This window comes from Pipra filicauda, unplaced genomic scaffold (assembly GCF_003945595.2).
Source record: "Pipra filicauda isolate LSUMZ 115617 unplaced genomic scaffold, ASM394559v2 scaffold170_size1570365_pilon, whole genome shotgun sequence".
In the NCBI taxonomy this organism is placed as follows: domain Eukaryota; kingdom Metazoa; phylum Chordata; class Aves; order Passeriformes; family Pipridae; genus Pipra; species Pipra filicauda.
In genome coordinates this window covers 288,980-310,887 of record NW_024104218.1, presented here as the reverse complement: position 1 = coordinate 310,887, position 21,908 = coordinate 288,980, and the positions used below count along the sequence as shown (strand labels likewise).

The 21,908-nt window shown below is 48.3% G+C and overlaps 1 protein-coding gene across 7 annotated transcripts in view; it reads left to right on the top strand.

The window, feature by feature from the left end:
• Window positions 1–21,908, top strand: part of VAV2 (vav guanine nucleotide exchange factor 2) — a 132,794-nt gene that overhangs the window by 20,852 nt on the left and 90,034 nt on the right. For all 7 annotated transcript variants that reach the window (XM_039379600.1, XM_039379599.1, XM_039379598.1 and 4 more), the window contains exon 2: window positions 10,395–10,511. In XM_039379600.1, the coding sequence (XP_039235534.1) occupies window positions 10,395–10,511 (117 nt within the window). The remainder of the gene's footprint in view (window positions 1–10,394; window positions 10,512–21,908) is intronic.

The window sequence follows — 21,908 nt, the reverse complement described above, 5'->3', positions numbered from 1 at the left end:
CCTGGGTGTCAAGGTGTCTGTCACCAGGAGCGGGTTGTTTCCATCCTTTATGGTACAGAGCTCTCTGCCAGCATCACCTCTGGGCCCTGTGGTGATCTGGAAGCTGAACTATCATCTCCAGAACTTTTCTGCAAGACAGGACTCTGCAAATCTCAAAACAGCAGAAGTTTGCAGTTTTTCCAAGCTGTTCTTTTCCTCCATCACCAATTTAAAAGGTAAAAGCTGCACCAAAGGCAGCATTATAAATATTTCTCATGGCTGAGTGTTTGCTTTTCAGTGGTGGTTTCCCTCTCTGTGATACACTGATGGGCTCAGTGGGATGAATGTGTTGGGTGTTCCTTTTGTTTGGCATGTCTGCCTCCTGGCAGGTAACCTGGCATGTCTTTCAGTGAGGAAAACACATTTAGTTGTAATTGCAGAGGCTTTCTGAGAGTGAAGTGAGTCTAATTGGAAGCGAGTCACCCAACATCATGACTGTGTGTAGAAAAATTGTATCTACCCGTGATGGATGATTAATGCAATGGCAGCCACACAAGCTCTTCCCAGAAAAGTCTTTTGGATGTTGGAAGATTGCATGCTGGTGGTCTGATGGCAGAACTTGTGAAATAAGATTTCTTGGGGTGTTTTAAGAAAGGAAAGCATAGGGTGCCTGCAGTGAGGCTGGTGGTGTGTGCACTGAAAGGAGGATGTGCCTCTGTCTAACAGTAGCAGCTGTGGCACCATCAGCTCAGGGGTGACCTGGGGATCACAGACAGGTTTGGTTTGGAAAGGACCTTAAAGCTCATCTCATTCCACCCCCCTGCCATGGGCAGGGACACCTTCCACTAGACCAGGTTGCTCTAAACCCTGTCCAACTTGGCCTTGAACACTTCCAGATATCAATGAGTATTTTAAAACTGAGACTCCTATCAAATCAATATAAAGGCCTTCAATTCAACATATTTGTTTGGTCATTATTTAATAACAACCTGCTTTGACAATTTTGCATAAATGACATTGGAGTCAGCTGTAGCAGGCACCTTACCCCATGGTTCACTTCTGCCTCCAAAGTCTCAGAGCTTTTCTCTTCAGCACTTACATAGGGCTGCTTGGTTTTAGGGACAAAAATCAGCTGTGTGAATTCCTTGAATTAGCCCAGGCTTGCCTGCTGCTGCCTGGGGCGTCCTGCCTCAGGTCTGGACCAAATACTTGACGTGACAAGGCCTGATTTGCTGACTTGGCTGCTGTTGACTCATCTCAGAGATGCACTGTAGCTGTTCTCACCACTGCCCTGTCAAAAGTTCATCACGGTCCGATTCCCTGCGCCAGCCTGGGGAGCAGGGGAACAATGGCTGCTTGGAAAGTTCTCTGGAAGCGTGTCATTGCAGTGTAACTCTATATAGGGTTATGCAATTACTCACTTTCCTTAACAGCAGCTGAATGGTCTGTTATAATTTGATTGTCATGGTTCAGGTCAAGTCCCGTCTTAGAGCTTTGGGTTGGCCAAAATGTTTTGAATTTTCTTTGCCTAAAACTCAGTGCGTGGGAAGGGATCTTGTTTCTTGACCAGCTCTAATCACAATTTTCCTTTTCCATCTTTTATCTGTGGTCATGTTTTCTGAGTGATGAAGTTTGAGCCATGGTGAGGCAAACATGAATTTAGGACTTCATGTCAACAGTATGAGCCAAGACATCTCTTTTTTTTAATTTCTTTTCTTTTTTTCCCTTTTTTTTTGGGGGGATGTGTGTGTGTGGTTTTTTGTATTTTTGTTTGTTTGTTTTTGTTTGTTTGTTTGTGGGTTTTTGTTTTTATTTTTTTTTCCCCTTTCTTAACTGAGTTTTCCTGGTGGAGCTGCATGTCTTCCAGCAAGAATAGAACAGGGCTGGATTTAATGCATGTGGAAGGGGACTCTCAGGGTGCCAAATGTGGACAGATTGAGCAATCCCTCCAAGCTCTCCTGCTCCCAAGCTTTCTGTAGTCTCGGATCCAGTTGCTCACTGAAGCCCAGGCTGGATTTGGCAGTCTGCTGGTAGGTATGTGGAGACACCCCAGATGTGGGATGCAGGAGTCAGAGCTTCCTGGATACTGTGGGAAAGTCCAAAAGAACCACTTTTGATGTATTTGCTGTGGTACTGATGAACCTTAGAGGGTCCAGCTGGGTTTCTCCTCTGAAGTGGGGTGCTGATACTTGGTGGTTTTCTCACACTCACCCATAACTCAGGATGCAAACAGCTTCTGCTCCCTGCCCTGCCATCCCCCAGGAGATTGTGGACACCGGGGCCATCAGAGAGGGCTGTGCCCACCTGATTTTTCGAGAAGCTGTTGTGATTCCTGGGAGTGGCTCTGCAGATCTCTTTGGTAGGGACATCCTGAAAGATAAATCTCCGAAGTGCAATCAGCAGCCCGACGTGATGCAGGGATTTGACCGGGGTTTTCTAAAACCTCAGCGGGAAGGGTTTTGGTGACACAAACCTCAGAGTTTGGACCAGCGCTGAACCTGTTGGACCCGCTGGATTTTGGGTGGCTGGGCTGTCCAGACCTTGGCTGTGGGATCAGGGAATTTCAAACCCCGTGAGCATCTCTGATAAAACTTCCCAAAGGCATTGCAATTAAAGCCCTTCCCTCAACAAATTCCGGCTTTCTCAGCGGAGCCCCGCGTTTGCAGCCCTCCGAGGGCTCCACAAAGGAGGGAAGTACTGTCATCGGCGGCAGCTCCGCCGTTTTCTTTGGGAAGTTGCAGCTTCCTTCCGCTCATTTAGAGCCCGTGTGTGCCGCTGGGTTGACCCCCCGACGGCGGGACGGACAGACGGACGGAGCCCAGCGCTCCCCCGGGGAGTCTGCGGGCTCCTTGCACGGGCTCTCACGAGCCTCTCCTGCCACCGGGGAGGGCTCAGATGTGGTTTTGAGCTTTGGGGAGGTCATCGCTGCTGTTGGGAGTTTGCCTCCGAGGACACAAACATCTGGGCTCGTCCGTGACGTCTTTTCCCTTCTCCAAACCGGGGGATGTTACTCGATCCTTGTCCCCTCCTCCAGCCCCGCGTTATCTTGGACTCATCAGCTGCCTGATGGGGGTTTTAGCCACGCTTCTGGAATTCTTTTTTTCTCTCTTTTTTCTTTTTTTTTTTTTTTATTTTTTTTATTCTGAAGAAGCCTGTGTAATGAAGGAAACAAGCCTGGCAGTGCTCAGGGAGAGTTCAGGAGTCAGCAAAACTTGCCTTGGATAAAATAGGATGAGCTCTCGCAGCCCAGGGGGGGATAATGCTGCTCCCCTCACACAGACTTCTGCAAGCAGAGCCAGCACATCTATACATCCTCAATATATACTTCGGTGTGTCACTGAACAGTTCTTGGGCATCTCTCACTGACTGAGTTAAATAATTTGACCCTGTGCTCTGTCTCTTGTTCCTCTCGCCTCTTCCCAGCATCTGCCACCACGGAGGTGTTTGCCACTGGTCCTCACCTTGTTCCAGTAGCTCATGTCTTGTGAGAAATTCAGGCTGGGAGCTCTGGTTAATCTTTGTGCCTACTCTGAGCAGTGCTGGGAGCCGTTCCTCTGCCTCTAGGGCTGAGGTTTGAGACTTCTGGGTATTTAATAGGTTATTCTAGAGCCTCTCTTTGTTATTTTTTTTTTATTTTATTTTTAGTTGTTTTCACAGTTCTGTGTATATTCTGGTTTCCAGTTCATGAGCTTTAATGAGGTTATCTGAGAGACCTCTTCCCTTTGAGCACCCATAACCACAATGGGAAGTTCCCATAAGGTAATTGGAAGATATTTGTCCGCTTGACCAGTTCAAGAGTTATGATGAGCAAAGGTGTGAGGATGTGGGGCTTGGCAGCCTGTCCCAGTGTGCTGGTCTGCTGCTGGACAGCCTCCCTGGATCTGTGGTGTGCTTCTCTGGGGCCAGGTGTGGAAGGTTTGTAGTCCCTCTGAGGCTGATGCTTCTCACCAGGAAGGACCTTTGCTTGCAGTGTAGGTTTGCCTTCCCCCAGTCCTCCCAGTGACCAGCTATGGGTGTTTGCTAAAATAAATGGTTGCTTTCCCTCAGGTACTCTCCTAGGGATAAATCTTGCTTGTGGGTGGATGTGAGGAGAAGGAGAAGCTGTGGAGAGGTCAGCCCTCATCAGTGTTTCAGGCTCATTAATCAGCCTCCATAAGTGGAATTTGCCCAGCCCGGGAGCACTCAGTGATGGGAATGTCTTTGGAAGGGGGGGGGGAAATGATAGTGCTAAACTGTTTGAGAAATAATTTCGTTCTCCACTTCTCAATAGATAAATCTGCTGTCCAACAACCTGAAATTTAATCTGTCCATCCAAAGTAATTGATGAGCTGTGACTTGAATCCAAATGTGAGTGAGAGGGGGAATTTTCTGCAGGGATGTTTTGCGCTGTCTCTGCGGCTGCTCATCTGCACCAGAGACAATGGGGTGAAGCTGGGGAGGAACAAAGCCAGGAGGAACAAAGCCATGGGAGATTTCGTGCTGCTGGTGGGAGTAATACAAGCTCCACTTGTGCTTTTGACTCGTTACTGCTCCTGAAACTGTCCTGGTAACACCTTGATGTGGAGGTGAGCTGGATGGGGCAGAGCCGTTTGGAGAGATTAGATAAAGCTTGTGATTTGCACAGTTTTAGGTCGAAGAGTGGTTTGGGTTGGAAGGGATCTTAAAGACCATCTAGTTCCAACCCCCTGCCATGCAGAGTTGTTGGCTGCAGCCCTGTAGTTCCCGCTGGGTACTTGGATGCTCTTGGATTTTCTCTCCACTCTTGCTGTTGGAGCAAGCCAAGGGAGTTTTGATGCTTCTTTGCAATGTCAGAGCAGCTCGGGGGAACTCGGCATGACTTGGAGGAGGTGCATCCTTCAGTTTTCTATACAGGTTTGCACCACGGGATACCCATTTTCCCACTGATCGCTGTAAACGAGGTGCTTTCTCAACAAGAGACCCTCCCTCCCTTCCCCGTTTGCAGAGCCTGTGATAAGCAGATGCTCACAGCTCCCCCGTTGAGGACTCACTTTTCTCCTGGTGCTTTGCAGCGGTGCCGGCAGCGAGATAAGAGGAAATCTGACATCACGGTCAGGAAGCGCTAAAGAAAGTTACTTTCGTCATTCGTCAGCGGGTTATCTCGAAAGGCAGAGCTGCAGCATTCCTTGCATGCTGCAGGACCAGTTTCAAGCCCACAGCTCCTCTGGCCACAGCTCAGTGCGTGGCCCTGTGCCCAGATGCCCCGTTTGTCACTGTGTGCGGCCCCGCTCCCTCCCCAGCTCTAACCCCGGCCCCCCGCAGCTGCTCCCTCTCCAAAACGCCCTTTCCAAAAAGCTGTGAGCTGCTGCACGATCCTGCCCTGCCAGACAGAATCACCCCCTCCAGTTTCTTTCCTTTTCCTGTGTTTTATCACGCTGTTAAACGTCTCTTTGGAGACTCCCAAGCCTTGCACCTCCCTCCCTTGTGCCATCCCAGCTGCAGGGAGCAGGGACTGCTCTGCTCATGTGAATGTCCTCCAGATCCCACCTGGGATCCCAGCTTGGTTGTTGAGCAAATGCTGCTGCATTCTTCCAGCTTTTAGTCTGTCTCTCTGCCATCAACAGGCTGCTCAGGAAAGTGGAGTCCCCATCCCTGGTGGGATTTAACGTGGTGTAGATGTGGCACTTAAGGGACATGGTTTAGTGTTGGGCTTGGAAGTGCTGAGTTAAAGGTGTGACTCGATCTTGGAAGTCTTTTCCAACCTAAATGATTCTGGTTTTCCTTTAACAAAGCCCCTTTGGTGGGAGTCAGGAGCACATGTGGCCTTCAAGCCTGCCATCATCTCTGCTGAGGCTGAGGGGGGACTGTTTCCAACCCAACCCCGAGGTGCTCGAGTAGGTGGCTCTTTTCTGGTGAATTTGCATTGGAAATGGCTGCTGTCTAGTCAGTGCAGGTGCCAGGGGTGCCCAGTCATACGGGGACCGCAGGGAGGGGTGGTGGCTAACGCGGGGGCGTGGGGAGGAGCGAGGTGCTGAGCTGCCCTGCACCCTCCCCTGGGCTCCCCTCCCACCCCCAGAGCTGGAGTTTCCATCTACAGAAACATCTGACCTGCCCTTCCTGCCCTGGGGTGCAGCAGCAGAGCTTTGGGATGCCCAGCTGCTGTGGGATGGCTGGGCATGTCCTCGCTAAGCTCCTGGTGTGCAAGTGGATTTATTCCGAGTGCTGGAGTATCTGGAGTTATCTCAAATACCAAACTACCCCTTTTTTGATCTCCACTGAAGGCATCTCCATTTCTGAGTTTGCAGGATAAGTTTGAGTGGCATGAAAACTCAGCAGCAAGACCCTTTGTGTGTCTCTAAACTTACTGAATCCAGTAAAAGAAATAGGATCATAAAAACCCTCTTTAAAAAAGGACATCCCAGAAGCTGCTGAGAAGCTCCCAGTGTGTCCCAGGCATTGGGGTTGTTGGCCTCCCCGTGTACAGGAGGGTGACTGTGGGCTCCCAGTGGGACCAGTGGCTGAGAGCAGTTTTTAGCAGTTTATTCACTTCATGACATTGCAGAGTGGTTAAAAATAAGTGAATGTTCTGAAACTGAGTGAGTGCAGGTGATGGGCCCCTTCTGCCTCCACTGCTGCCTCTCTCTAATGCTGTTTTTTTAAAACCCTCCGAGGATTAGGTCAGAACTGACCACACTTTTCTCATCTCTTGTCAGCCTTCAAGGTATTTTGTTTAACCAGATGGGTTTCTTGTTGTGTGTGGTAGTCCCATCCCTGCCCCCATTGCCTCCTTGCTCTGGCTTGGATAACTTCCCTCTCTGGGCTTTGCAGTGCCCAGGATGCTCTGCCTGTGCCAAGGACCTGTGCCATGGCTGCTTTCGGAGCCTGGCTGGCGGTGCAGTGGGAGGTGCTGGTATCCATGGAAGTTGCCATAGTCTCGGGTCTGTTTCTATGAGCATCGTGATTGCTGGTGGTGTCAGTCCCCAGAAGCCACGGCTGGTGGGTTCCAAGGCTGTTTTGGATGTGGAGGAGGGTTATGGCAGGGCTGGGACGTCCCTTGCACCAAGGGATCCTGCCTCAGATCCTGCCTCAGTGACACTCTCGCTCGAAGTGTATAAATGACACCATTGATTTTTGGGCCTGACAGGTGCTGAATGAGCCCCATGGAGAACATTGATTTCTCTCTCTCTCTTTTTCTCCTGCAAGATGTCTACTTGTCCAAAGGTGTGATTGACTGGTGAATAAAATGGCCTCGGCACAGCCCATATTAAATTGTAGCTAATTTTAACATGTGGCCGTTGAGTAACAGTATCGAGCCAAGAATTCGTGATCCTCCATCAACAGCAAACTGACCTCGAAATGCCAGAAAAAAAAAAAAAAGGTGTGATATAACACTTTGGAGATTGGCGAGGGAGAAATAGCGCAAGAAATTGTGCCACCAACACCCACGCTGAGTGTGCCCACCTGAACTTCGGGTGGGGTTGAAACCCACCTGCAGTTGTCATTCTGAGCGGAGGCTTTTGTTGTGATCAGTGTGGTGGCCTTGCTCTGTTGCCAGCTCCTTGCTCGTGGAGGGGGACTGTGGTTTCTTGCCTTGGTTTATTGTGTTTTACATCAGGCCTTTTTCAACAACTCTTTAAATAGATTATGGTTCCTTCCTCGATGCTTGTCCTCTGCCCACACTCAGCGCCTGGCTGGCTGTGTGGTGGCTCTTGGATGTCACCTGGAGCTGCAGGAGGGCACTGGCGCTGCAGCAGGTACACTGTACTCGTTTAGCAGCTGGTGATGAGGTGGTTTCCAGAGCTGAATTGGATGAGCAAAATCAGCTTTGGCCTTCAGTTCCTTCACCAGCACAGGTTGCCCAGAGAAGCTGTGGCTGCCTCATCTCTGGAAGTGTTCAAGGCCAGGTTGGATGCGGCTTGGAGCAACCTGGGATGGTGGAAGGTGTCCTTGCCTATGGCAAGGGGGTGGAACTGGATGATCCTTAATGTCCCTTCCAACCCAAACCATCCTGTCATTCCACAAGTCTGTGTTTTGGTGCTGCCCAGCCTGGGATGAGCGGGAGACGAGGAGGGAATGCTGCAGAAGGGCAGGGCGGTTCTGCAAAGGAAGTTTGCATCTTGCTGTGTGTAATTGTGGCTATAACCTGTGTCATTAACTTTCAAAATTGGAGGCTTAAAAGGATTTAAAATAAACACATGCCTAGAAATTTGAAATCAATGAGACTGCAGTGCAGCAGCGCACACGGCCCTGCCGCAAGCAGCCAGTTTGCCTGGGGTGTAAATTCTTGCAGAGACCCAGAAGATAAAGTTATGAAATAACCCACGTCAGCAGGAGAGGTTGTAAAGCAATTCCGAAAAAAACCTCTGTCTAGACACTTATATTTACTGCAGTGTTTATGTGAGATAGAGGAATGCCCTAGAAAACCAGATTTGTTTTCAATTTCTGCCTCTGGCACGTGCTTGTCTAATGAGAAAACTCTGATGTGATGGGACTGTCCTGTGCCACCCCCTGTGCTGGGGGAGCTTTGCTGTCACTTAGCAGCCCCATGTCGAGGGGCTGGCATGGGGGAGAAGGGTAAAAGGTTATTCCGTTCTTTGTGTAGGTGAATCAGCCTGTTGTTAATGAGGTGGTCTTGCTAATCCACCTCTGGAAAACCCATCTCTAATCCCAAATGCGGTGATAACAAGCTGCACTCTGGTCGTGTCTGTGGAGATACAATGGCCCCAAAGACTCTGCTTTGATTCGTTTAATTAAAAGAAAATTAAGCTGTTTTTATTTTGCTTTGAACTCTGGGTGAAGTTTGCAAGCAGTGTCTTTACGTGGAGTGTATTTGATGACAGCTTGGGGAGCAGAGATGGTGCCATGTGACAAAACCAGGCTGGGCGAACCCACCCAAAGGCAGCTTATCACGTGGGGGTGATTCACCCCTTTAATGGATTGATTTACTTGGGATTCTCACGTGTTTGTTAGGTGTTTGTGAGGAATTTGCTGAGGGGGGGGAAAAAAAAAAAGAGTTGCTTCAAAATACAGCAGTGAATTGAAGGTATTTTGTAACGAGGCTGCAGAAAGAAGGGAAGTTAATTGGCTGGCTCAGCAGTCAGCCCATCCTGATGAAGGATGGAGGTGATGCAGCTGCAGAAATGAAGCAGATTTTTATTATTTTCCTCTTAGCCCCTGCTGCCAGGCAGCACCACTGGAGCGAGACTGGAGTCCCCAGACCTCAGAATCCCTGATGCTCCCAAATAAACAACCAATTATTGCTGTAGCCAAAGACAGGATTTTCTTGAAAGAGAAGGATAACGTTGCTCTGCCAGTTGACCTCCCTGAATAATCAAGGGTGGTCCCTGGAGGGCTGAGGCTTCTGCTTCTTCAAATGGGCCAAGGTTAAAGATGAGCAAAGCTTTGTGGAAACAGTCTCTGGTCTTGGGGACAGGATCGGGGTTGGGTCAGGAGCAGCTCCCATGGCTGAGCCTCAGGACTGGCATGGGCTGGATGTGGCTGGTTTGTGTTTTTTGTCAGTCTGTTGGTGTTTATGGTACCTTCAGCATCTGGGAGGTGTGAGGGTCAGGGAGCAAATGGTACTCGAATAAATTGTCAGTTGTTTCATACCCCAAAGCAAAAAAACAGATTTTCAATGTCCCAGTCTCTTTTAGGGATGTGTGTGTGCATGTGTGTGGATGTACAACACTACACACAAGGGGTGTTGTAGCAGAGTCATAGAATCAGGGAATGGTTGGAGTTGGAAGGGACCTTATAGATAATCCAATTCCAGCCCCTGCTATGGGCAGGGACCCTTCCCCACTAAACCAGGTCCAACCTGTCTTGGAACACTTCCAGGGATGGGGCAGCCACAGCTTCTCTGGGCAACCTGTGCCAGAGCCTCACCCTCACAGGGAAGATTTCCTTCCCAATATCCTATCCAACCCTGCCACCTGGCAGTGTGAAGCCATTCCCCCTTGTCCAAAGTCCCTCTCTGGCCCCTTTAGGAACTGGAAGGGGCTCTTAAGGTCTCCTCAGAGCCTTCTCTTCTCCAGGCTGTAACATGTGCCCCTTCTGTAGGGAACCAGACGCAATCATGCTGGAAGTGGTTAAAAGTTCAACACTGGCCTTCTGTAGAACATCAACTGTAATTTATATTTTTCTTCAGCCTTTAAAGGGAAGTGTCCTGGCCTGAGTTCTCCAGCCCTTCTGCGATGTTACCTTGTGAGAAATTTGTTTTTCAAAAGGGTGTTTTGTTTCTGCTGTGCAGCTGAGAACACAGGAGCCCTCACAGGGCACCCTGAGTCTGACATCTTCAGCAACAACAAATAAACTCGTGCCTGGCTTTCCAGTGCAAGTTTCTAAGTCCCTGTTAACTTGTCTTGCACGTGAATTTAACTCAGTAAATATCAGTTGCAATTTGTGCCTGTGTCCTGCTCACGTTCCCCCCCCCCCCTTTTCTCTTTTGTTTTCCCCAGTTTCTCTGTCTGAAGAACATCCGAACCTTCCTGAAGGTGTGTCACGACAAATTTGGGTTAAGGAACAGCGATTTGTTTGATCCCTTCGACCTCTTCGATGTGCGGGATTTCGGAAAGGTAAGAGTTACTCCTGAGCTCCTGGGAAGTGATGCTTCTGGCACTGCTGGTCCTCTGGGCCTGTGCTGCTGCTTTTGGATGAAAATATGAAGGTTTTGTGGTTTTCTGAGAAGCTTCTGCACCCTTAACCCAAGGATTGAGCACCTGTTCCCCCTGCTCGTGGTGTATTTAGGAGTGGATTCTGCTGTGTCCTCAGTGAAGGGAGATCAAACCTTCAAGCGTTCTGCTTTAGATTACAGTGTCTCTGGGATCAGACTCTAAAGTACATGAAAAATGTCTTTTTTTGGGGAGGAGGAATTAGACCTTTCCCAGGGTCCAGACCTCTCACAGTCCTTCCCCAGCTGCTGCCACCTCTGCACAGCAAAATAGCTTTGCTGAAGTCACCATCAATTTTGTCATGTGGCCAGTGAGTGTCTGTGGGGGTCAGGGGGTTTGATGCCAGGGTGAAATGAGTGCCCTGAGTTTCTCAAAAATGTGTTTTGCTGTAAGTGATGGCTGGCACCAGATTCTGAACAAGACCCAGCTGCAAGGGAGGAAAGCTCTGCCTGATTTTGACAAGTGGCTCTTGTTCTGATTCCTTGGCTTTGACACCAACTGCATCAGGGCTGATGGATACTGGGCTCAGGGAAGCTATTACACAGGACAATTGCTATATTTTTCAGCAGAAAAGGTGTTAAAAGATTTATTAAAGTTCTCTATTGTTTTACCTGTTTCGAGTTACCAGGCATAAGCTGCTGGAAGGCATCTTCCCTTCTGATTATCCAAAGAGTAGATTTTCACTGCTGATGGGGATATATTATTTGATATTTATTGCCTAATTTATTTCTGGACCATTATCTGGAATGTGCAATTGCAGGGCCTTGTTTTATGAGTTTTTTTGATTTATGAAATACAAGAAGGCTTTTGTTGTTCTGGGAATATGAATGCACAGAAGGAACCTTTTGGGCCAGGGAAAGGACTGCTGCTAATTAAAATGCTGCTTTATTGTCACATTGTCTCTTGCTTTGTGCTGTTTCAAATTGCCTGTGATGCCTGTTAATAGAGCCTGGTGTTAAACACTGCTGGAACATGTCAGCTGATGAGCACAGTTTGGTTTCCTTTCTGGTGTGGTTAGGGAACAGCTACTCCCTCCTCCTGTTCGCTTTTTTGTGGGGAAGGTTCAGGTTTGTTACTTGGGAAAGGGAGGTGATTTGCCATTCCCTCTCACCTCATGACAGTTTAGTTTTTTTTATGAGACTTGGGAAAGAAACGTGTCATAAACTTCCGAGAAATCCAAATGTACTTTATTGCCTGGATCTTGCTTATTTTCATGTGCATCATCCTTAGTCAACCATGTAAAATGTGGGAAGCACAGACTTTGTATACAAAAAACTCTTTTTTTTTAAATCAGTTTGGTGGAGGTATCAGCTGTTCGGGTCTGCACCACCCTAAATCCCTCTGGAAGCCTGTCAAAACATTCCCATTGTCTTTGCCACCTTTCATTCCCACATTATCCTCAGATCTGCGTTCAACAGTGGCAAAGCAAATAAACAGGGAAAAATCTGCTGTTGACCCAAGCTCCTTTCAATTTTGAGTCACAGCGAGAGCAGAGGGAGTCTCTAATCCACTTTCCCACTGGCCAAACACAGACTTCACACACAAAAAATTCTTCCTGGAGCTATGAATTCCTTAGAAAAACAGTGTTTTTGGGTTACAAGACACTTACACCGTGTAGGAGACGTTTCTGAGCAGAGCCCAGTAACAGTCGAGCGTTTAATTGCAGAGAAGCCTTGGTTGGAGTGGTGTTGGGTGTTTCCTTTCTGGATGCCACTGAAATAGTTATTTTCCCTCCTCCAAACCCAAGGGGCAGTGGGACAGCAATTACTAGCAGTTTTTGGGTTTGGTGCAGTGTAATTACTGAGTAGGAGGGCGGGGACTTGCGTTTCTGTGGTGCCAACCTCTTACATAAAGGGCTTGTCCTTTGGAATCTTCGGGGTTTCTTGGTGTAAGAAAACCACTGGTGCTTTAGAAGAGAAAGAAAAATCAGAACCCTCAGTCTTGCCTTGACCAGCTGTTATTCTGAGTGATCTGAGTATTCTGAGTAAGCCATCACTCCATTTGGCTTCTGAGGTGGGGCTTCAGCAAGGAGGAGCTGCCGTAGGGTTGATGGGGAGAGCAAGTGTGTTTTGGGGCTGCTCGAGTCCAGGAGCGTGAGGATTTATCTCTGGTTTTGCTACTTCCTTGAGTTTTAAGCCTGGGAAGTTATTCCTTAACTGTCACCAGGATAACAGCTGGTGAAATGGGATGGTGAACCATGTGGGCTTGTCCAGCCAAAATCCCCGTGGAGCTGAAGAGCTCCATCTCTGCCTTGGTGGGAGGTTGGGTAACTGGAGCGTGCAGGCTTTTTCCAAAAACACACGTCATGTTCCATGTAATCTCATCTGCAGTGTTTCCCAGTTACCCAGGGGGGTCAAAAGGCCAGTTTAAATTGCTCACAGCCCTTTTTTTTCCCAATGTCCAGTGAATTAAGCAATCCTGGTGTGACAAGGGCCATGCTGTGTTTCATGACAGAGGTTTCTGAAAGCGACCTGAGGTGCTGATGCTTGTGTTTCTATCTGTGCCCCTTTAAGACAGCTTAAAAGAATAGAGTTATATTGTTTTCTACCAGTTGACTCTTAATTCATTTATTTCTTTTAATTTGATCACTTTAAAGTGGCTCGGAGCTCTCCATAATCACCAGTGGCACTTGCAGAAGTGTTTCTCCATGGCTGTGTCCCTGCTGCAGGCTGCAGAAGCAGCACAGTGTGCAGTGCTCCGAGGAATAAACTCCCTGTTTTTATTGCCTCACCCCTAAATAGGGTCTGATCTTGCAGGAACAAGCACGGGGATCCCCTGCAGGGTTGCTGTACCCAGTCTCTGCTAGCACAGCCTATCTCCTGAAAAAAGAAATGAAATAAAATGAAAAGCTAGTGCTCATGTACAGTGTGTTTTTGCACATTTAATAGCAGTGATGGTATAAAATCAAACTCTTATTGGACTTGCTAATTTATTGGCACCAACTGTGATGACATAAAATGTACATAAATATGGATTAAACTCTTTATTACTCTATTAGTCAGCATGATCGTACCAAGGTTCATTAAAGGGAGTTACTCATTTTAAATAACTTGCAGTAATGTACTATTTTTTTTTAAAGAAATATAGTTCAAATATTCATAAACCTGTGGAGCGTGTCATTTATTAGCCTCCCGCTCCTCTCTGCTCTCCTCACTTGGATTTAATTGTCCTGAATTCCTGTTGAAGTTCTTGTAGTGTTTGAAAAAGGCTTTTTTTTTTTTTTTTTTTTTTTGCCAAGATAGAAGTCTTCCCTCCCCTGACTCTGGGTATGAAGTGCTGCTGTTCTAAAAATGAAAAAGGGAAGTGGCTCACTGGTCAGCTGAAAGATGAGGAGATGCTGAGGTTAAAGTAGTGTTTTCCATTCCAGTTCTGGTCCAGAGCCTGGGCAGAGCTGCTCCCACCTCAGAGCTTGAGCAGAGCACAGGAGGGGCATCTGGATCAATCCTCCCTCTCAGCTGAACCCTCTGAGGTTTGCTGGTGTGTGACTCGTGGGTGGCTGGTGCAGGGCTCCTTCGTGGCTTATCTTGTGTGTCTGAAGTGCCTGGGAGGAGATGTGGGTGGTGGGGAGGGTGGCCTTGAACCTGGCACGCTCCAGCAGCTGTGCCAAGAGCTGCCTTGTAGGTGGGAGTTAAATCAGAGTTAAAGTGATGGTGCCTTTGATAAATTCAGAGTAATTACTCCATATATTCAGAGTATTTTTTAGTGTAAAGGTGTCCCCTTCCTCCTGCCAGTGAGCTGGTGTGGATCACTCTTGGAAAGCCCTGGGGGGATCCAGGCTGTCCTCACTGGATGCTGTTGCAGATTTGTCCCCTGATTCATCACCAGCACCATGGCTGGTGAATCTCAAAAGTGAGATGTCCCCTGTCACCAGCCATGGGGACAGAGTGGTAGAGCCACTGCTACATCCTCCTGTCCCTCTCTGACACACCTCCCCACACCCCACCCTCTTGACAGAGCGTCAGAAAACTCTATTTTCTGCTTGGTTTCAGACAGGAGGGTGGGGAGCATTGTCAGAATTATTTAAGGGATTAATAACCGAGAGTTGGTGGTTTGTGTTTCTCTCCGTTTCTCTGCTGAGAATTCCCCTCCCTCCATCGTCTCTAATGTCATGTACAAGTCACTATGCCTGCAGCAGTCTTTTTAAGGGTGCTTTTTTAACCCAGTTTGAGCAGAGAAAGGGGGAGATTTATATGAATTAATATAGGTAGTTGAAAATGGCAAAGCTCTTAGGTGAATGGCTGGTGTAACACAGCGAGCCCAGTGCCAGCCCAACCTGCTGGCGGTTGGAGCAGCTCCTTTCTCCCATTTTGACTTTTCAGGGTTTTTTCTGACCTCTTGGAGCCAAGGGCATATTAAAAGCAGTGTGGGTTTTTTATCCACCACTGAGTGCACAAAGCAACAGTACCTGGGAGAAGACAGGAGTGCTTGGCAGCTGAGCTTGACGTCCCATCCCAGCTCTGCTGTGCCGTGGCCAGAGACTATCCCTTTTTTTACAGTCTCCAGAGGCCCAGGCAGCTGGACAGAGCTTCCCATGTTGTGGCCCGCTGTGCCAGCTCCTCAGCTGTCTGCTCTGTGGCACTGGATGTGTGCTGAGAGGGATCCCATGGCAGCTGAGAACGGCTCTAATTGCCATATCACTGGCACAGGGCAGGTGGGGAGGGAAGCGAGAGGAATTCTCCAAAAGAAGGGTGTGTGTATTCTATTTATTTATTTTAATTCCTGAGGGAGCAGTAGAGTAACTGGCCTGCAAAGAGACTTATGTGTGTTACTGTGTGGAAGAAACCCACTTAACCCCTTGCCTTCCCCAGCCTCGCCACGGCTGAAAATTCACGTACAACATCAGTACCCCAGTGCTGCCCACAGGGTTTTTCCCAGAGCCTTTGGGTGCTGCAGTCCTTCCCAGCTCCAGGAAGTGTAGGAGAGTGTGGGGAAGGCAGCCCTGCATGCCTGTGCAGGGACATCACTGCAGCCAGTTGATGATTAACTCCCCAGTTGCTCGCAGGAGCTGTGGGTGATGTTTGCTCCCTTTTGTGCTCTGAGGTCAGCGGGTGTTTGGCCGCCTGTGTTTTAAATGACCTTGCTGGAATTGTACTGGAGACCTGGATGTTGGGATGAATGCTACAAATGGCAAAAGCAGGCTGGAGCAGCATGGGCTGGGTTTGTTCTTCCATCCCTTTGCCAGCTTGAGGGTTCATTTGGGCTTGGGAACTGCTTGTCTTCTGGAATTGGGGATGAAGGTCCTTCCGTCCTCGGTGCATCAACCGTGGCTCGTGGAGGGCTGTGTTGGCACCTGCAGTATGTCCAGCAGCTGTTTTCAGCTGGAACACTGCAAGTGTGGACAGGAAACCCTGATGCTGAACTTCCCTAAAACACAAGCATGTGAGTTAGAGATCTCTGGGGCCAGTCAAGTGTGCACCAGGCAGTGCTTTGTGCTGTGTAGCACCGTGCACGGGACCATTCCTGGGGTGATGTTTGCTGTGAGGGATGTGGTGGTGCCTCTCCTCTGTAATGTACATTTTTAGGCTCCAAATCCTGGAAATTTTTCCCTGCTCTGAGTATTGTCCTGGAATATCTGGTGGACTGTGGATCTTCCCTGTTTCCTGTGGCAGTTAATTTTGTGGTGGTCCGGGGGGGGGGGGGTCAGTAGCAGCACCACGGCCTTAAATTGGGCATGGGCAACAAGCTGCTGATGAAACACAGTTAATCTTTTACTCCATCATAAGGGCAGAGCCTCTGTGAAACTCCTGGGCTGTACCCAGGTGGGCAGGTGGGAGCACCTCTGTCCCTGTTGTCACCTCCTGTCCCACTGGGCATGGGCATGCTGGAGCAGATGGAAGTGCCACATCCCAGCTCTGCCTTCTGGGCTGGAGCAGGAGCTGGACACCAGTGCTGGTGGTATTCCCTGCAGGAGCAGCTTTTAGTTGTGCTGTGGCAAGTTCTCTCTGCTTTTCCCCCTTCCTCTCTCCCCTACTTAAAAATCCGGACTGTTTATAGATGTGCAGCTTCTCAGTGGAACTGAAAGAGCCAGAAATGTTCATTCTGGGAAGCTTTGCTTTTTTTTTTTTACCTTTTTTTTTTTTCCCTCCCTTCTTGGCTGCTTTCCCCAGTATTTTTCCAAGGGGTCACATTAAGGGGTATTATGTTTCAGATCAAACAAGTATGGGCAGGATCTTTCATAACTCCCGTAGCTGGGATGGGAGAATTCTGCTGTTGGGCCTTAAGCAGTGATGGAAGTGTTTTAACATGCAAGGAATCAGAGGTATTGATCAGGACATGGATAAATGCATATCCTTAATGTGTATGAAATTGATTTTCTTGTACCTTCTTGATTTGCCTCCTTGCTCTCCTTGCAGTAATTTTAGACAAGATGAGGGAGAGAGAAGGATCTTTTTTTCCACTTTGAAAAACCTGTGAGTGTTAAAACACCTACAACTCCATGTCTCCAAAAAGGGGAGAGGGGAGATGCCAGGCTTTTTTTTGGGGTGATCCAGCATTGTTTGGCCATTGTTTAAAAAACCTGTGGTTTCATTTGAACCCCTTGAGATGTTTTTCCTTTATTATGTCATTGGGCATTTGAGACTTAATGATACAGTGAGCACTATTGTGAGTGCAAGATGTCAGCAGGCAAAGCCAGTCTTTGTATGTCTTGGTGCTCTAAGTGCAGCTCTCATCACTTGAGCTTAACTGTTCAGCATCATGTGCTTTGGGAAAGGAAGGAAATACATCCCAGCTAATATCACTTAAGGGACTCTTGGAATAAAAGGAATTTTTTTATTCTATAATGAGCTCTTGTATTTCTTCATTAAAATCTTCCAGTTATTTCTCAGCCTCCTGGAACTGCAGCGTCTGATGTGAGACTGTCCCAGGGCCAAACGCTTTGGTTATAAATAATAATTAACATTTCTCGAAACAGATTAACACGTGGGTGTTAACAGTGGTGTAGCAGAACAGGCAGAAAGTGAAATTCAGCCTGAAAGTACTGGGATGGCTGAACTCCACAACCCCCAGTGCTCAGACTCCTTTTGCACAACATCTTCCCTATGAAACAGGGTAAAGAACAATGAGGGGGGAAATGCTTCTGTAGGAAATGGTGCTTTCTCTTGGAGCAGAGGTGAGTTGGTACAAGTTGTCACATTGAAATATCACACCTCAACACAATACCAGGAGGAGCCTGGGTGTCCCATGCCCCATCCCTGGGATTGGGGTGCTCAGAGGTAGATGGACTGTGGTCAGCCAGCTCTGGGTCCCTCTCTGATCCTTCCAGATAGGTACTTTCTAGAAAGTTGCTTATTGGAAGAGAAACGTTCGTGTTTCACAGTAAATAAACAGTACAAACAAAAATGTGTTGAAACCTCTGTGTTAGAGTGAAGTGTGGTTTTGGTGAGGTTTGCTGTTTGCACCCCTGTTTCTCACTCAAGTCTTCCTTTATTTGGAGACACTCCAGGTTGCTGAGACTGTGACAGCAGGGACAGCTTTAGAAACCAGGTCTGCCTTGTTTAGGGGTGATGGGAAGGTTCCTCATCTCCCTCCCACACTTCTTCGCGGGGGAAAGTTAAAGGGGAAAGGAAAAAGCATCTCGGACTATTTTGTTCCACTGGCTCTCAGAATGGGCTGCTTGTTTGTTCTTGGAAGGCTTCCAGATAGGGCTTTTTTTTTTTTCTTTCCTCTTTTTCCTTCAGAAATTAAATACTTCTTAAAAAAATCCCTAAACCTTCATGATTCTTCCCACCTGCCCGCTGCAGGATGGGTGTGGGCAATGGGTGTGCACACATGAGGGGTAGAGAGGGTGGAAAACCTGGTGAGGATAGAAAGGATAGAAAATTCAGGAAATCCCCTGGAGCTGCAGGGTGTTAGGTTGGTCTGTGTGTGTGTGAAGGGGCTGTGCTGGGCACAGTACACAAGAAACCAGGTGATAACATGGGATCACAGGGCTGGGCAGGAACAATTTGCTGTGAACAGGTTTTGAAAAGCCCCTCTCCAGACATTCCAGGTGAGGCTGGAATGAGCATCGTGTCTGCAAACCATCTGCAAGGGTATCTTTGGTATCAGTTTCCTGTTGGAAAAAGGGGCATGCTGATACCTTTGTGTATTCCAGCTCTGGCACGTTTTTCCTTTCCTGGCTCCAAACCTGGCAGAGGAGGGGAGGGGAGGTGGCTGCACTGTCTTCCATATCTGGAGCAGGATGGGCTCTTCCATATCCCTCACTTGCCCTCAGTGCTTGGCTGCTCCAGTTAATGAGCCTCAGATGGTGCTGCTGCAGATACTTCATTTACACCCTCAGTCTTAATGGTGTGTGTGTAAGTGAGACATTCCCCTCTTTGACATCATTCCCTTCCTACTAATTAGGTATTAAAGTATAATCATGGTAGCAGGAAAGCAGCCTTAATGCACCCTGGGTAAAGCTAATGATGTGGACACACGGCATTTGTCAGGGATTCTTATTCCAGGCCTCTTGTTTGTGATTTTAGGAATTTTTGAGCCGGCGTGGACTTGGCAAATGTTTGCAGTCATTCCTCGTGATGAGCAAGGCTTGTGTGGGAGAGGCTGATGGAGTGGTGGTGGTGATGTCTCCCTGGCTGACAGATGGTGGGGATTTCACAGCCTGTGACTGAAGTTTCGGGAAAAGTGGTTAATACTTCAGGGGAAGGGGCAAAGTGCAAATGGCTTGGAAGTGACATATCAATCAGGTCCAGCAGTTTGCTGGGGGTCCTGAGGGGATTTTTGGGTGTAAGCTCCATGTGTGATCTCAAGGGTGTTCCTGTGACATCCTGATCTTCTCTGGGCACGTACAAAAGACAAAACAACTGGAGATTGATTTAAATAAGTGCTTGGAGAGCCAGGGTGTGAGACAGTGGGCTCAGAGCATCGCACTCCCTGTCCCAGCACCTGAGCCTGATGGAGTGCAACAGCTCTCTGATGGGAGAGAGGAACTCGGTCTTCCAAGCCAGTGGACTGTAAAGATTATTGAAAAAATTGAATATATTTCTTTCATGCGGAAATAGTGCTTTAGTCCCTGTACACAGAGATTTATCAAAGGGACCTCTGTGCTCCAGAAGCGGGGCTGAGATCACAGTTCGCTGCAGATGTGAGTTGAACTGACTGAGTCCCACTTTCAGCAGATCTGAGTAACCATTGTACAGTGTCGGTCTGTCTTGAACCCCACACATCAGTTCTGCTCCCAGGCTGCCTTTGCAGGAGCTAGATTTTCACAGCAAATTAGATTTTCTTTAAAAATGAATTTTCTGCTCATGGAAATCCGAAATCCCATGGCGAAGCTGGCTGTGCAGGGCTCTGCGCTGGGCACACCAGTGTGGGATACTGCTGGAGAGGCTGCTCCAGTGGCCAGGGGGCTGTTAGAGATGGATCCACCAGCATGTAGGTTTGGTTCTATTTCTTTTTTTCAGGCAGGGGTGTTTCATCCCATTATATTAGAAAAGATGGCTTTAAGCATTTTCAGCTGATGCAACAATTTGAGGTGTTGTGACATTTTTTTTTTTTTAGCCCTAGATGACAGCTCCAGTGTGAGAATTTGAATTTTTGGGACTGAGTGCTTAAGGGGATTAGACTTTAATGATGTCTTAGATCATGCACAGAGATTTATTACTCACTAGGTGAGTCTGTAGCAGGACCTTGAATTGAATGTATTGACCTGGTGGCAGAAAAAAACCCAAAACATTGACCTTGGTGGTGTGTTTGAGGTACAGAAGGCAGTTGGGTCAGGGTCATTATAGCCCATATTTGATCTAAATTTTAAATTTATTTAAAAACATGCATGCATAGAAAAACGTGGAGTCGGGAAGCAGATAAACTTTTGGTTTAAGTCCAGCCTGTGGGGAGCCCCGTGAAGGACTCTTGCCTTGGGGCCTCACTTGACTCTGGGTGTTTGCTCAACCCGTTTCCTCCGTCAGCCAAGTCTCAGTGTGAGCACTGCCACCCGCCCTCCCCCTCCCCTCTTTATTTCATAATATTGTTCTAATTACTGGAGTGTGAAGAATCGACTCTTAAAATGCCTCTTGGCGAATTCCATTTGTGCACTGGTGAGGTTTCCCCTGGCTGCCGTCTCGCCATCAGCGCCGGCCGCGCTCAGCCCGTCCCTGGATCACAACTTCTCCTCCTGTCCCGGGCAAACTGGGACATGGTGGTTATTCCATTGGCTGGAGATCCCAAATGCCAACAGGAGATGGGAAAGGGAAGACAGTGAGGGATTTGAGGGAGGATAAAGGGTTAACTCTCGCTTGCTGGGGTCCTGCTGGTTTTTTTCAGTGCTGTTTTTCCTGATGAGCTGCCAGATGCAATTTTTGGGGGGTAAACTGGGACAGGCAGGGATGGCCGTGGGTGCAAGGCTCGGAGGAGCAGCTCAGCTGGTAGCTCAGGGAAGGGTTTGTAGGAGGATTGTGGGGCTGAGGATTCTGGGGAGGTCAAGCCCTGAATCCTGTATGGAACAGGGATGTTTGTGGTGGTTCTTTGTCTGTATGTGGTCACATCCTTTGCTTTCTCACGAGAGCTGTCCCTTGAGGAAGGGGCTTCCTGGCTCTGCATGGGTGTTCTCCTGCCTGGCTGGGTGCATGGGCTTGCAGCAAGACTCCTGTGCAGTCATCTGTTGAGGCTGCAGAGAATTCAGGGTGTATGGCTTAGGTGCTTTCAAAGTGAGTTATTTGTTTTAAAAACAGCACTATATAGGGTTGTTTCTAGAGGCCTTTTTTTAAGTGAGTAGGGAGCACTTGTGTAATGCTTCGGGCTTTTTCTGCAGTTGCAAGGGACTGAAAACTTGAAAAATAGAGCTGAAAACTCGGTTAGCAAGTAATTGCAAGGTTTGCAGGACTGAGGCTTTAAGAAAAGTGCCAGAGAGGAGGTTTTATTCATAACGCTGGAGACTGGGCAGTTTTGGAACATCCCCTGATTCCAAAGCCCTTGTGGTGGGTCTGCTAAGCAGATTTGTGCTGGGAAATTACAGGTTGCTCCTGTCTGGGTTTCCCTCGTTCCCCTGTTTGCAGGCTGGGAGCTGGAGAGGGGAGCAGGGATGGGATGGAGAGAGGTGGTTTTCCCTGGGACTGTGCATAGGATGTTCTCCAGCAAAGGACATGGGGACTAGGCTGGCCTGAGGCACTGGTGGTTTTGGCTACTATGAAGTCTCCTCCTTTATGATAAAATCCCCCAGGAATCCTCCCTGCAGGATAGACTGTGGGCTGCAGAGACATTTGGCTGGATCCCAGTTGGCCTTGCTGGATCAGTTCTGCTGATAGGGAACCAAAATTCAGCCCCATGACTGCCCTGCTGGCAGCCCCTGTGTGGGACAGGGGC